The 13,130-nt window shown below is 36.3% G+C and overlaps 1 protein-coding gene across 1 annotated transcript; it reads right to left on the bottom strand.

Moving 5' to 3' along the window:
* Positions 1-2,720: 2,720 nt before the first annotated feature.
* Positions 2,721-3,536, bottom strand: LOC114360024 (uncharacterized). Its single transcript, XM_028314577.1, has one exon. The coding sequence runs from the start codon at positions 3,534-3,536 to the stop codon at positions 2,721-2,723; it is 816 nt and encodes a 271-aa protein (XP_028170378.1).
* Positions 3,537-13,130: the final 9,594 nt, after the last annotated feature.

The following is a 13,130-nucleotide window of genomic DNA, read 5'->3' as shown; positions in this document are numbered from 1 at the left end:
CGTCTGGGCGCGCAGTGGTAGGTTTGAATAGTAAATCAGAGAAGTCTGTAGAGTTTAGTTCGTCATCGCTGTCGTAAATGGGTGTCGTCCATTTGAGTCGCTCCTTATCGATGTCGCCGATTGCATCTTTCACCATTCTTTCAGCATTGAAATCAAATATGTCTCGCCGGGAACTAACAAGTACCGCACTTACTGAAAGTAAGATAACATCAATAATTTCTAGAAAGAATTTTAATCATGATAAGTATTCATTAAAAAGGATCATTATGTCACTAAGAGATTCTACTTAATCTCTTCTATCTGATCCTGATCCAACAATAAAGGACATTAATGATGGACTTTGAAACAATGTTACAATATTACGAGTAAATCTAGATAATTCTAAATACCCAACTAAACTTACATGTCAAAATGAAAATTTGCAGCACGAAACACATTTCGCCCGATCATTATAATAAAACGATTAAATAGATTTTGTGAACAGTTTATACCGTAGTTATTTGATAACACAGCCAATTAAGTTTTAATGCCACTGAGCTATATTGCGGCGTAGTGAAGTAGACTCACTTCACACTTTTGGTTCTGTGAAGAGGAAATAAATGAAATTTTCCAATGAGCAACCCATAAAATTATCACTGCTCAAACTTCATGCCGTCTTAAGGATAAAAAATAATGTTCCAGTATGCCTCTACTCGATTGCGTTTAATCTAAAAAAACATACTGAAGTCCTACCTATATAAGAGAATAAGCTTAAGACTAAAATGGGGGCCTACTCTCTAGAAACTACGTGTATTTTAGCTGGTCATTGTAAATGAGTTTTGTTAGAGGTTTAGCTCGGTTCAGAGGGATCATTTTGAATGGGATTGTATGTGAAACATTTTCATCGTTTTGTAATTGCAGTTTGTCAATGATTTATTAGTATAATATATGACCTGACTCTGAGTTTATTTCATATTTTCCTTATTGTGCAAGATTCTTATGCATAAACAAAACAAAGCGAGGGGCTTGTATCGAAATGAAAATAATAAATTGGTTTCCCCATACTAAATTGCTGATCAGTCATCGTGGCTTACAATAAGGAAAAGTTATACAAACAATATTGGAGATAGGAATTCACTGCGTTTAGAACAACAGATCTCTCTTTAACGAAATAGCCTTACAGTAAGACCCGCAGTATAAAACGATGACAAAATTCGATCTTGCACTCGAGTCTAGAATCAAGTCTGTGGTCTACGGGATTCACATATTAGGTCAAAATATAAATCTAGGTCAAATTTAAGGCAAGAGACTCGTTGAATATCGAAACCCCAAAGCTACCATTTGATGAGAAGCTGTAACTGACGGCTGCAAAAATTAAATATCCTTCCTAACAAAAGGTAAACATAACCTAAAAAGGTTAGCCAGCTTAACCTAACCTAACCTAAAGGTTATGTTTACCTTTTATTAGGTTCTAAAGAAGTTTGAAGGTTCTAAAGAACCTTCCGCGAAAGAATACAAAACTTAAAACCGACGGAATTCAGAGGTAGAAAGAGAGTTTTAAAATCAATCCCAGAAAATTAAACCCGAAAAATTTGGCTCTCGATCGTAAACCCCGTTCGATTCGTAAAAGTCGACGGAATAAATAAAACACTGCATCCCATACATGGTAAGTTTATAGTGGTTTTACGACGTCAGTAAAATCAGGAAGGAACTATATTTAACTTCACTGACTCAAATACTGACCTAATGAAAATTACCTTTAGCTCGGAAATGCAGCAACTCCCTCGAGGCTGTGGGTATCTATGGGCGACGGTAATAATAAACCATCAGGTGAACTATCTGCTCGTTTGCCTCCTGTCACATAAAAAAATCAGGATCTACTGTTTGACTGCCAAAAATAGTTAAAGCCAATGGGCAAATTCGGTTGCTACTGAGTCAGTAGCAACAGAATAATGTCAAAAATGTGTGCACCTTTTGTCGCTGGCTGTACCACGTACAAATTTCTAGTAGCTGTGGCAGGAATGATGTATTGGCCCATCAATCATCCAGTTATGAACTCTAAGGAAGTTTCAATGAAAGTTTAAAAATTAATTGCGTTAGAAATTGTTATTTAACGAAAACGAAGAAAAAGTACCACAAGATTGAGTGATTATAAATTAGATGTTTTAGGCCAGTAGAATTAAACACAAAAATTGATTAAATCGGAAATAATTCCTACAAAAGATCTTTTTGCTTTAATGGCTTCATTGGTTGCCCATTAAGACTCTCCTAAGTTTTCGACTTCGACGGAGTTGTGCTTAAGTGGTGGGGGCCCCCGAAAGGGGCGTTTTTTCGGCTTTCCGGTTACACCGCGTAAAGGACTTACCCTATCGAAAAGTGGTCTTCATGACGGTTAAAGAGCACTTAATCCTGCATTGAATAAGACTAAATTCATATGTTTTGGACAAACCGTTCTCGCGCTAAAGTTCGGCAAAGTAGAAAATATACGTATAATTAATGACCCTCTCCACGTCCAATGGCTTGTTACCCACATGCTTCCAAGCCTTGTAAAGGGTCGCCTTAACCAGTGTAACCCTAACAAGGCTCACGAGTTTGATTCGCTTATCCTTGTTCGTCCCAGCCGTTCCTTAACTGCGGTTGCTGCACCTCTTCCTGGCACTCTCCTGAACGACTCTGTGTTACCTAAGGGGTTTTGGTTATTACCCATATCTAAACGATGTCAAACATACCACAATGTATGTTTAAGCTTTGGCGTGGCCCGGCATTCCCGGTCTGGCGTTATCCGCACTACCCTGAGTGACGGCGGTGACGTGCACATGCTGGACTCCAGGAGTTGACCTCCCAGTCGTGGTGGACGGCTCCTCGTAAAACTCATCGTAGTACTTCGGATCAGCTTCGATCCTTCTGCGTGACTCCAACGTCTTCACCATACGAATAATATCTTTTATATCCACGTCCAGTCTCACGATTTTCTCGTACATCCTCATATGCATGTGCAGAAAATAAACCTTTTTCCGAAACAGAATCAGAGTTGTGTATATGTACAGCTGCTGCCTCTTCAAATGTGTGAGCAGCGCGAAACAATACCCGATCCTGTACCTGTTCATTTCGTAGTACTTCTTCCTTAACAGTTGCGGGTGGATCAGCTTGTACCGTGTAGCGTGGATGAAGTGGTTCATAATTGTTATCATTCTGGTCCTCCATACCTTCTCCACTCGGTACCGCTCGTATCTTTTGCGAAAGTCTCGCCTCATCTGGTCAAACTTTCGCGTTATCAGTCCAAGGTCGTCATCACCTCGGTCAAAATTGGGCAGCCGAAGCGGTGGTTCATTTAGGATCCTTAGAACTTCGCGAACTCTTTTATTAATTTTGAAGTCTTCCACAGTAAAATTGCTTCTGGGCCTCCTTCGAATGTTTTTAGCGTCTGGACGCGCAGTGGTAGGTATGAATAGTAAATCAGAGAGGTCCGTAGAGTTTAGTTCGTCATCGCTGTCGTAAATGGGTGTCGTCCATTTGAGTCGCTCCTTATCGATGTCGCCGATTGCATCTTTCACCATTCTTTCAGCATTGAAATCAAATATGTCTCGCCGGGAACTAACAAGTACCGCACTTACTGAAAGTAAGATAACATCAATAATTTCTAGAAAGAATTTTAATCATGATAAGTATTCATTAAAAAGGATCATTATATCACTAAGAGATTCTACTTAATCTCTTCTATCTGATCCTGATCCAGCAATAAAGGACATTAATGATGGACTTTGAAACAATGTTACAATATTACGAGTAAATCTAGATAATTCTAAATACCCAACTAAACTTACATGTCAAAATGAAAATTTGCAGCACGAAACACATTTCGCCCGATCATTATAATAAAACGATTAAACAGATTTTGTGAACAGTTTATACCGTAGTTATTTGATAACACAGCCAATTAAGTTTTAATGCTACTGAGCTAGTGCGGTTTAGTGAAGTATACTCATTTCAAATGTCTGTGTGTCTTCTGTGAAGAAAAAATAAATGAAATTTTCCAATGAGCAACCCATAAAATTATCACTGCTCAAACTTCATGCCGCCTTAAGAATAAAAAATAATGTTCCAGTATGCCTCTACTCGATTGCGTTTAATCTAAAAAAACATACTGAACAACTGCATTGTATAGTCGGAACTGTTTTGTTATGGCCACAGTCGTATTTAATAAATTACCAGCTCAACTGAGAGAGCTTAATGGATCATTATTTAATAGAAAATTATTTAATTTATTAGTTGACAAATGTTTTTACTCGGTAAAAGATTATCTGACATATAAATTCTAGTGGTTAATACCTATTGTTTGTCGTATGTATTCTGTGGTACTAATATGAATCTGACATTAATTAAAATCAATCTTGACTGTATTCGAATAACTGACGTATATTTACTGACATTATCTTTATTGACATATTGTAATTCAAATAATTTATTTGTTCTTTGTTTGTAGTTGGAATGTTCTGATTTTTTTACTATGCATGGGTCAATAAAAAAAAATGTAATAACCACACACTAGCTTGCTGGTGAGATAAGCTGAACTGTATTAAACTATTGTAACATCTACCTTGTTGTATTACCTTGTCTCGGTGAATAAATGATCTTTATCTTTATCTTTATCTGAAGTCCTACCTACTTAAAGAGAATAAGCTTTAAAATGATTTGCAATAAAGACTAAAATGGGCCTACTCTCTAGAAACTACGTGTATTTTAGCTGGTCATTGTAAATGAGTTTTGATAGAGGTTTAGCTCGGTTCAGAGAGATCATTTTGGCTTTGAATTGTATGTGAAACATTGTCATCGTTTTGTAATTGTAGTTTGTCAGCTATTTATTGCATTGTTAACGCATTTGAGTCCATTTGACTCTGAACCTGTTTCATATTTTCCTTACTGTGCAAGATTCTTATGCATAAACAAAACAAAACGAGGGGCTTGTATCGAAATGAAAATAATAAATTTGTTTCGCCATACTAAATTGCCGATCAGTCATCGTGATTTGCAATAAGGAAAAGTTATACTAACAGTATTGGAGATAGGAATTCACCGCGTTTAGAACAACAGATCTCTCTATAGGGAAGTTGCCTTACAATAAGACCCGCAGTATAAAACGATGACAAAATTCCATCTTGCGCTCGAGTCTAGAATCAAGTCTGTGATCTACGGGATTCACACATTGTATTAGGTCAAAATCGAAATCTAGGTCAAATTTAAGGCAAGAGACTCGTTGAATATCGAAACCCCAAAGCTACCATTTGATGAGAAGCTGTGACTGAAGGCTGTGAAAACTAAATATCCTTCCTAACAAAAGGTAAACATAACCTAAAGGTTAGCTAGCTTAACCTAACCTAACCTAAAGGTTATGTTTACCTTTTATTAGGTTCTAAAGAAGTTTGAAGGTTCTAAAGAACCTTCCGCGAAAGAATACAAAACTTAAAACCGACGGAATTCAGAGGTAGAAAGAGAGTTTTAAAATCAATCCCAGAAAATTAAACCAGAAAAGCTTTGGCTCTCGATCGTAAACCCCGTTCGATCAGTAAAAGTCAACGGAATAAATAAAACACTGTATCCCATACGGATACGGATGTTTGCGGATTATCATACAGACGGGTTTAGCGCCATAATACGTAAGAAATCTGTATCCCTTATTACCAGGGTGCGAGCCAGTCACAACAGCATTCTGAGGACCCTAGCGGACAGATACACATCTCCGCTATGGAAGTGTCTTGTGCAGAGACTGATCACGGGGCCTTATCCACCCCCATGATGGTCCGTCTCTGCACAGGGTACAAGTTTTTGAATCTATAATTGTTTGTGTGTATGTTTATTTTCGAACCCGTTTAATATGGACTTTTAAAAAATTGTCTGAAATAAAGAATTTTTATTTTTATTTATTATTCATACATGGTAAGTTTATAGTGGTTTTACGACGTCAGTAAAATCAGGAAGGAACTATATTTAACTTTACTGACTCAAATACTGACCTAATGAAAATTACCTTTAGCTCGGAAATGCAGCAACTCCCTCGAGGCTGTAGGTATCTATGGGCGACGGTAATAATAAACCATCAGGTGAACTATCTGCTCGTTTGCCTCCTGTCACATAAAAAAATCAGGATCTACTGCTTGACTGCCAAAAATAGTTAAAGCCAATGGGCAAATTCTGTTGCTACTGAGTCAGTAGCAACAGAATAATGGCAACAAATGTGTGCACCTTTTGTCGCTGGCTGTACCACGTACAAATTTATAGTAGCTGTGGCAGGAATGATGTATTGGCCCATCAATCATCCAGTTATGAACTCTAAGGAAGTTTCAATGAAAGTTTAAAAATTAAATTGCGTTAGAAATTGTTATTTAACGAAAACGATGAAAAAGTACCGCAAGATTGAGTGATTATAAATTAGATGTTTTGTTATAAAGTAATAAAGTTGAGTAAGTAATTGTTCCACAAAAATAACAAAAATGACAACGTGCGTAATTGGGTATTCTAAAAAAAATTTTAAATTTAGATTAAAAATAAAATTACCAAGCAAGTTATGATCACTTCACCTACTGCCATTATTTGCAAACTATTTTAATGAATCAGGAAAATGAAAATTCCAAATTTTGGAAGCTTCTAATCACGTTGACGTTAAAAATACATATAAATAAAAGGTACTTGACCACGTTCATTAGGTAGGTACTTATTTTTTAGATATTTTCTTTACTTTTTAACTTGTATTCAAATTAAAAGTCTGCAATTTTGCAAAAAAAATGATGTGATATGCTTTTGATACGTCCAGCAGTAGTAGACTACAATTAATTGAAACGATAGAATCATAAATAACATAAACATAAATAACACACATAGGTACTTAGCTGTAAACAATTCAGTTACAGCCTTAACTTGTCTCTAAAGAAGTTTGTAACACAAATTATTATGTCTCCAGCCTAAAGGCATTTACCAAATTACTACTTGAGAGTGCGTAACTTACGTGATTAATGTCGCCCGAAACTTTTCTCGCGAACAGTGATAGAGTGGTTACACTAACAAATTGCTGTGGAGATTTAAGTTGTAGATTTCTTGAGGTTTCCCTTGATAGATTTTGTGTGTGTCACCAAATCGAGTATTGAAACTATTACTTAATACCATGAAAATATCTAAGGCTGGGTTGCAACCAAATTTTTCTTTTACTTTTAAAAACGTCAAAAATCTGTCAAACTCTATTCAAAATACACCTGTTATCGAAGTTACGGTTAAAGTTTGGTGGTGCAAGTCAGCCTATGTTTGCTTAAATTGTAGTTAGGTCTAAAATATTTTTTAATTAAACCAAAATAAGATGAATGAATTATTAACCAAAATAAGAAGAATGAAATACCTAAAACTTATTTCTAAAGTTTTATATTTTTATATTCATTATAAATGATAGGAAGAAAAGTCATTTAAAATAACTTTAGATACTTTTAGCACAGAATAACAATAAGTACTTTTAGACTTTGTGACGTGGTAAAATTTACCAAAAGGTTAACGTGCTCTAGGCAAAAAAAAAATGCGTCAGTAAAATTATTTCTCATGCATATTTCCCAAATTATCCGACTTATTTGGGAAATATGGACATGAAAATTTACTCCGGTAAATAATGTCCTACTTGAGGAACGTCACTAATTTATGATGACTATCCATCCATCTCTGTGTGAAAGGTGTTCTGCTTTTCTTACATAATAAATAGCCCTTAAGTCACATACCTTACGATGTGGGATGATCTCACGACGCCTTGGATTAATGGGGTATACCACCATTACCATACATAAACAAATATCCAGCGGCGCAGAATAATGCACCTAAATCACGCNACTTTGCCGAACATTAGCTCGAGAACGGTTTGTCCAACACATATGAATTTGGTCTTATTCAATGCAGGATTAAGTGCCCTTCAACCGTCATGAAGACCACTTTTTGATAGGGTAAGTCCTTTACGCGGTATAACCGGAAAACCGAAAAAATGCCCCTTTCGGGGGCCCCCACCACTTAAGCACAACTCCGTCGAAGTCGAAAACTTAGGAGAGTCTTAATAAGCAACCAATGAAGCCATTAAAACAATAAAATCTTTTGTAGGAATTATTTCCGATTTAAAAGCTAATTCTACTGGACTATTTTGTCATAAAGTAATAAAAGTAAGTAATTAACCACAAAAACAACAAAAATGACATTATAAAAAAATATTTAAATTTCGATTAAAAATATAATTACCAAGCAAGTTATGATAACTTTGTCTACCGCCATTATTTATTTGCAAACGATTTTAATAAACCAGGAAAAAGATCAAATTTTGGAAGCTTTTACGAGTAATCACGTTATGTTAGAAAATATTATAAATGCGAAAGCTTGCATGGACGTCTGGATGACTGGATGGTTAATCATGTTTGTTACTCTTTGACGCAAAAACTACTGAACGGATTTTGATGAAACTTTACAGTAGGATTGTTTATTACCTAAAATAACATAAAGGCTATGATTTATGACGATCTGTGACAAACTAAACTTCACGCAGGTGAAGCCGCGGCCAAAAGCTAGTATATGAATAAAAGGCATTTGAACACGTTCATTAGGTACCTTATTATTTTTTAGATATTTTCTTTACTTTTCTTTACTTTTTAACTTGTATTAAAATTAAAAGACTGCAATTTTGCAAAAAAAATTAATCGTAATCTGTGTGCCTACCATGAGTTTACGTTAGGTGTGCTCGCTAGCGACTGCGTAAAAAAATGACATTACTTGTATGACATATTGTTCAGCGCCCCTAGCGGCTACTTTCAAGAAACAAAATCTTCATAGAGATTTTTGACGTACTCGCTAGCGAGCACACTTATCGTAAACTCATGGTAGGTACACTGATGTGCTTTTGATACGTCCAGCAGTAGACTACAATTCATTGAAACGATAGAATTATCCAACCCACTAGGTGGACCGATGATCTGGTGAAGGTCGCGGAAGGTGCCTGGATGCGGTTGGCGCATGATCGGTCTTTGTGGAAATCCGTGGAAATCCTTTGTCCAGCTGTGGACGTCATTCCGCTTAAACGAACGAACGATAGAAACATAAATAACAACTTAAATAACTTTGCTGTAAACAATTCAGTTACAGCCTTAACTTGTCTCTTAAAGAAGTTTGTAACACAAATTATTATGTCTCCAGCCTAAAGGCATTTACCAAATTACTACTTGAGAGTGCGTAACTTACGTGATTAATGTCGCCCGAAACTTTTCTCGCGAACAGTGATAGAGTGGTTACACTAACAAATTGCTGTGGAGATTTAAGTTGGAGACTTCTTGAGGTTTCCCTCGTATAGATTTTGTGTGTGTCACCAAATCGAGTATTGAAACTATTAATACCATGAAAATATCTAAGGCTGGGTTGCAACCAAATTTTTCTTTTACTTTTAAAAACGTCAAAAATCTGTCAAACTCTATTCAAAATACACCTGTTATCGAAGTTACGGTTAAAGTTTGGTGGTGCAACTCAGCCTATGTTTGCTTAAATTGTAGTTAGGTCTAAAATATTTTTTAATTAAACCAAAATAAGATGAATGAATTAACCAAAATAAGAAGAATGAAATAACTAAAACTTATTTCTAAAGTTTTAGTTCATTATAAATGATAGGAAGAAAAGTCATTTAAAATAACTTTAGGTACTTTTAGCACAGAATAACAATAAGTACTTTTAGACTCTGTGACGACGTGGTAAAATTTACCAAAAGGTTAACGTGCTATAGAAAAAAATAATTAAATGCGTCAGTAACATTATTTCTCATGCTTATTTCCCAAATATTATCTGACTCATTTGGGAAATATGGACATGAAAATTTACTCCGGTAACCCACTTGAGGAACGTCACTAATTTATGATGACTATCCATCTCTGAGTGAAAGGCGTTCTGCTTTTCTTGCATAATAAATAGCCCTTAAGCCACATACCTTATGATGTGGGATGATCCCACGACGCCTTGGATTAATGGGGTATACCACCATTACCATACATAAACAAATATCCAGCGGCGCAGAATAATGCACCTAAATCACGGCGCCATGTTTGAACATAAAACATGACGTAGCTCGTGTGAGAACCGCCAGCTCGTTTAGTGGAAAAGTATTTAGTACCTAGATGTTTATCTCTTTGCGTTGCAACAACGGCCAAAATGTTATACTCTGCGAACTGCTAGGTATAGAAACAAGCAATGAAATTCGTTCAGTTACTTTTTCGGTATAAAAAAAGTCTGCGTTTGATCTCAATCGTATCTGAAAGTAAGTGATGAGATCTGACGACTGCTCCGTAAATGTGTACGGTTCGTTAGCCAACCGTACACAGTAGCAGCAAACGACGCCGTGACGTGTCTTTGCGACACTACTGGTTTTTATGTATTTCTATGAAAAATCAGTCATCGCTAGCAGGACGTCGTCTATTCCCACCACTCGTTCCCGCCGCTGCAACTCCTATGCAGCCAAGATCTACAGCTTGAACGCCAATAAAAATCCCAACCAGTGAAATTCAAATTAGCAACACATCGTCTGAAAGTATTTCATAGAAATACATAGAAAGTAACGTATCGCGGCGATACGCCGTCTGCTGCTCTGTGCAGTCGGCTACGAACTTGCACCTTTAATCGCGTTTTGAAATTCTGCGTGAGTTGGCTGTTTTCTCCTGTCTACGTACACAGTGATCAGTAATTAGTGTAGAACATCCGGATTAATCTGCTTCCTCTGATTTGCATCGCAGTCACTGGAGCTGGTGAGCCTGTTAATAGTTAAACGAGGACCGGGGATCGTGGCTTGATGAAGGCGACTTGACTTCTAAATAGCTCCCTTTTCATATGACTGTAAGATAGAATAAATATAAAGCTTCCATTTAATGGATCTGAATTTAGTTTTAGAAAAAATTCTACACGAAAAAAAAATCAATACTTTTTGCTAAAAGACAACATTGTTGAACTGCTATAAATTACCAAAAACGCAGATAATATCTTCAGAGTATATTTATGACTTTTTGTGGATGTTCTAGATTGTTATACAAAACTCTCAGAAAATCGACTTTTCCAAACCTCAAGGCAAACACAGTAACATAGGCTCACCATACTATTTTTTCCAATCTGGGTCGATCCTAATAGACAAAGAAACTTTCAAAATCATATTGCTAAGTACCAAATAAATAAACCGGTGTGTAGGTAAATCAGCCTTTATTAAAAAAACAAGTTTACCTTTAAGGGTCATGCGCACTATCGCAACTCCAATCGGGTTATTCAAACTCAAGTACACGAGTGTAGCCCATTAAACGCGAGAAAAATGAAAACATTCGAGCCAAAAGCCGAAAAATCAGTTTCCAGCCCAGTGGGGCGTGCGGTCTCACGCGATAGCTTTGTACAGCCCGTCAGACTGTACATTTGTGATCCAAAATAGCGCTTATTGCAACTACTTAAGATACCCCAGTGTTTACATTGATGTGCTGTCTGTGCAAGTGTGCGAGTAAAATTGGGACGGTGGTACTTTTGTGGCGGAGTAAAGGTGTATTCGCATCGCTACGGGACTTACGCGGGGCGTTATCACGTTTGAGTTATCTAATTAAGTAATAATTACTTAATTAGATAACTCAAACGTCTTACATACTATGTATCATTAAATAATTAATTATTTGAAAAAGACCCTATTGAGAACTTTCTTCTTATTTGATGTAATAATTTGACCTCAGTTTCTCGTCACAACATTGCATTGTTTCGAAACAATAAAACCGCCTAAATTGTTGTGCGAAACACTCTGCGACGGGAGCAGAAGCTAGCTATTAATATTATTCTATTGTTGTGCTATCCAAACATCATCAAGCTAAATTAGAAAATAAACCACAATGCTTATTGAAATCGATCCTAGATGTACAACTTACTACGAAGCGAAGAACTTTCTAACCTAACTTAAAAGGCATAAAGTTGAAAATCCTTTAAACAAATCGTAATTTTGTGGTACAGTCAGCGTCAAATATTTTGATGACACCCAAAGTGACCAAAAAGTAGATAACACAACCTTATTCCAATTGTAACAAAGACGTGTTGCGAACTTTTTGGCTACTTTGGGTGTCACGAACTATTTGACGCTGACTGTACTATACAGGGTGGAAACGTTAAGTGATCTCACTCGATTATTTCTAAACTATACAAGATATCGAAAAACTAGTTACTGATTCGGAAAGTGCTTCACGAGCTCTATCAAACCAATAAATAAATAGGTTAGATACAGAACAAACTAGATCTATCCGAAAATTCAATGTTTTCAGTTTAGAAATAATCGAGTGAGATCACTTATCTTTTCACCTTTTATATCACTGTACAGACGACATCACATTAAACTAAATACTGTAGTATCTTAAACACTTACAATAGGTGCTATTTTAGAACAAAAACGTATATTCCAGGGGTGGCCACTCCAACCGGTCGATCGCGAATATTAGTCCAGTCGATCGTGGCAAGGCAAAAAATACTACATGATTGTGTACTAAACTATGCTGTTTCATTTAACATTTCAAGAAGTACGTAAGTGATAGATCGCCCAGGGTTTCGTTAGTAGGCTTACTTATGTCTAATCAAGTTGGCCACCCCTGGTATAGTCTAATGCTGAGTGTACATTGAGTGCACGTGCTCCCGCAGTTAAGCGGTGTCCACACCGTTTTGTAGGTCAATCGATAGGTAAGACCTTTTAAGGAACAAAGGCTAAACAAGATTAGAACTTTAAAACGGTAACGGTTTATTTTGTTTTGTGACTGTATAGTATACTTTTATTAAACGAGGTTAGTCAGCAAAATATTATACAAATTATGTGGTAAGTAGCAGTTATCGTTCAAAGCATCCTTATAATCAAATCAAAATCATAACTTGAGTGTCTTTTAAACACGTTTTTATATTATTTATAAGTGTCTTGAAGTGATAATACGAATATCAGACAATACGAGTATACGAGTATCATTGGTATCTCATATAGGTACTTTACAGAGCTAGATAAATGTAACGTTAATTGTTTCCTACAAACTGAGAAAGCTTCTTACACCTTATTATTATTCACAAACATTACTATGAAGTCTCACAGTGCGTGTCGACACACAGGATCCCAA

This window comes from Ostrinia furnacalis, unplaced genomic scaffold, assembly GCF_004193835.3.
Source record: "Ostrinia furnacalis isolate ACB-3 unplaced genomic scaffold, ASM419383v2 OfSCF4792, whole genome shotgun sequence".
Classification (NCBI taxonomy): Eukaryota; Metazoa; Arthropoda; class Insecta; order Lepidoptera; family Crambidae; genus Ostrinia; species Ostrinia furnacalis.
This window is presented reverse-complemented; position numbering and strand designations above follow the sequence as displayed.

What these genes read in the sequence shown, in the direction of transcription:
- LOC114360024 (XM_028314577.1), bottom strand. Translation starts at nt 3,536, where the DNA reads ATGGTGAAAGATGCAATCGGCGACATCGATAAGGAGCGACTCAAATGG.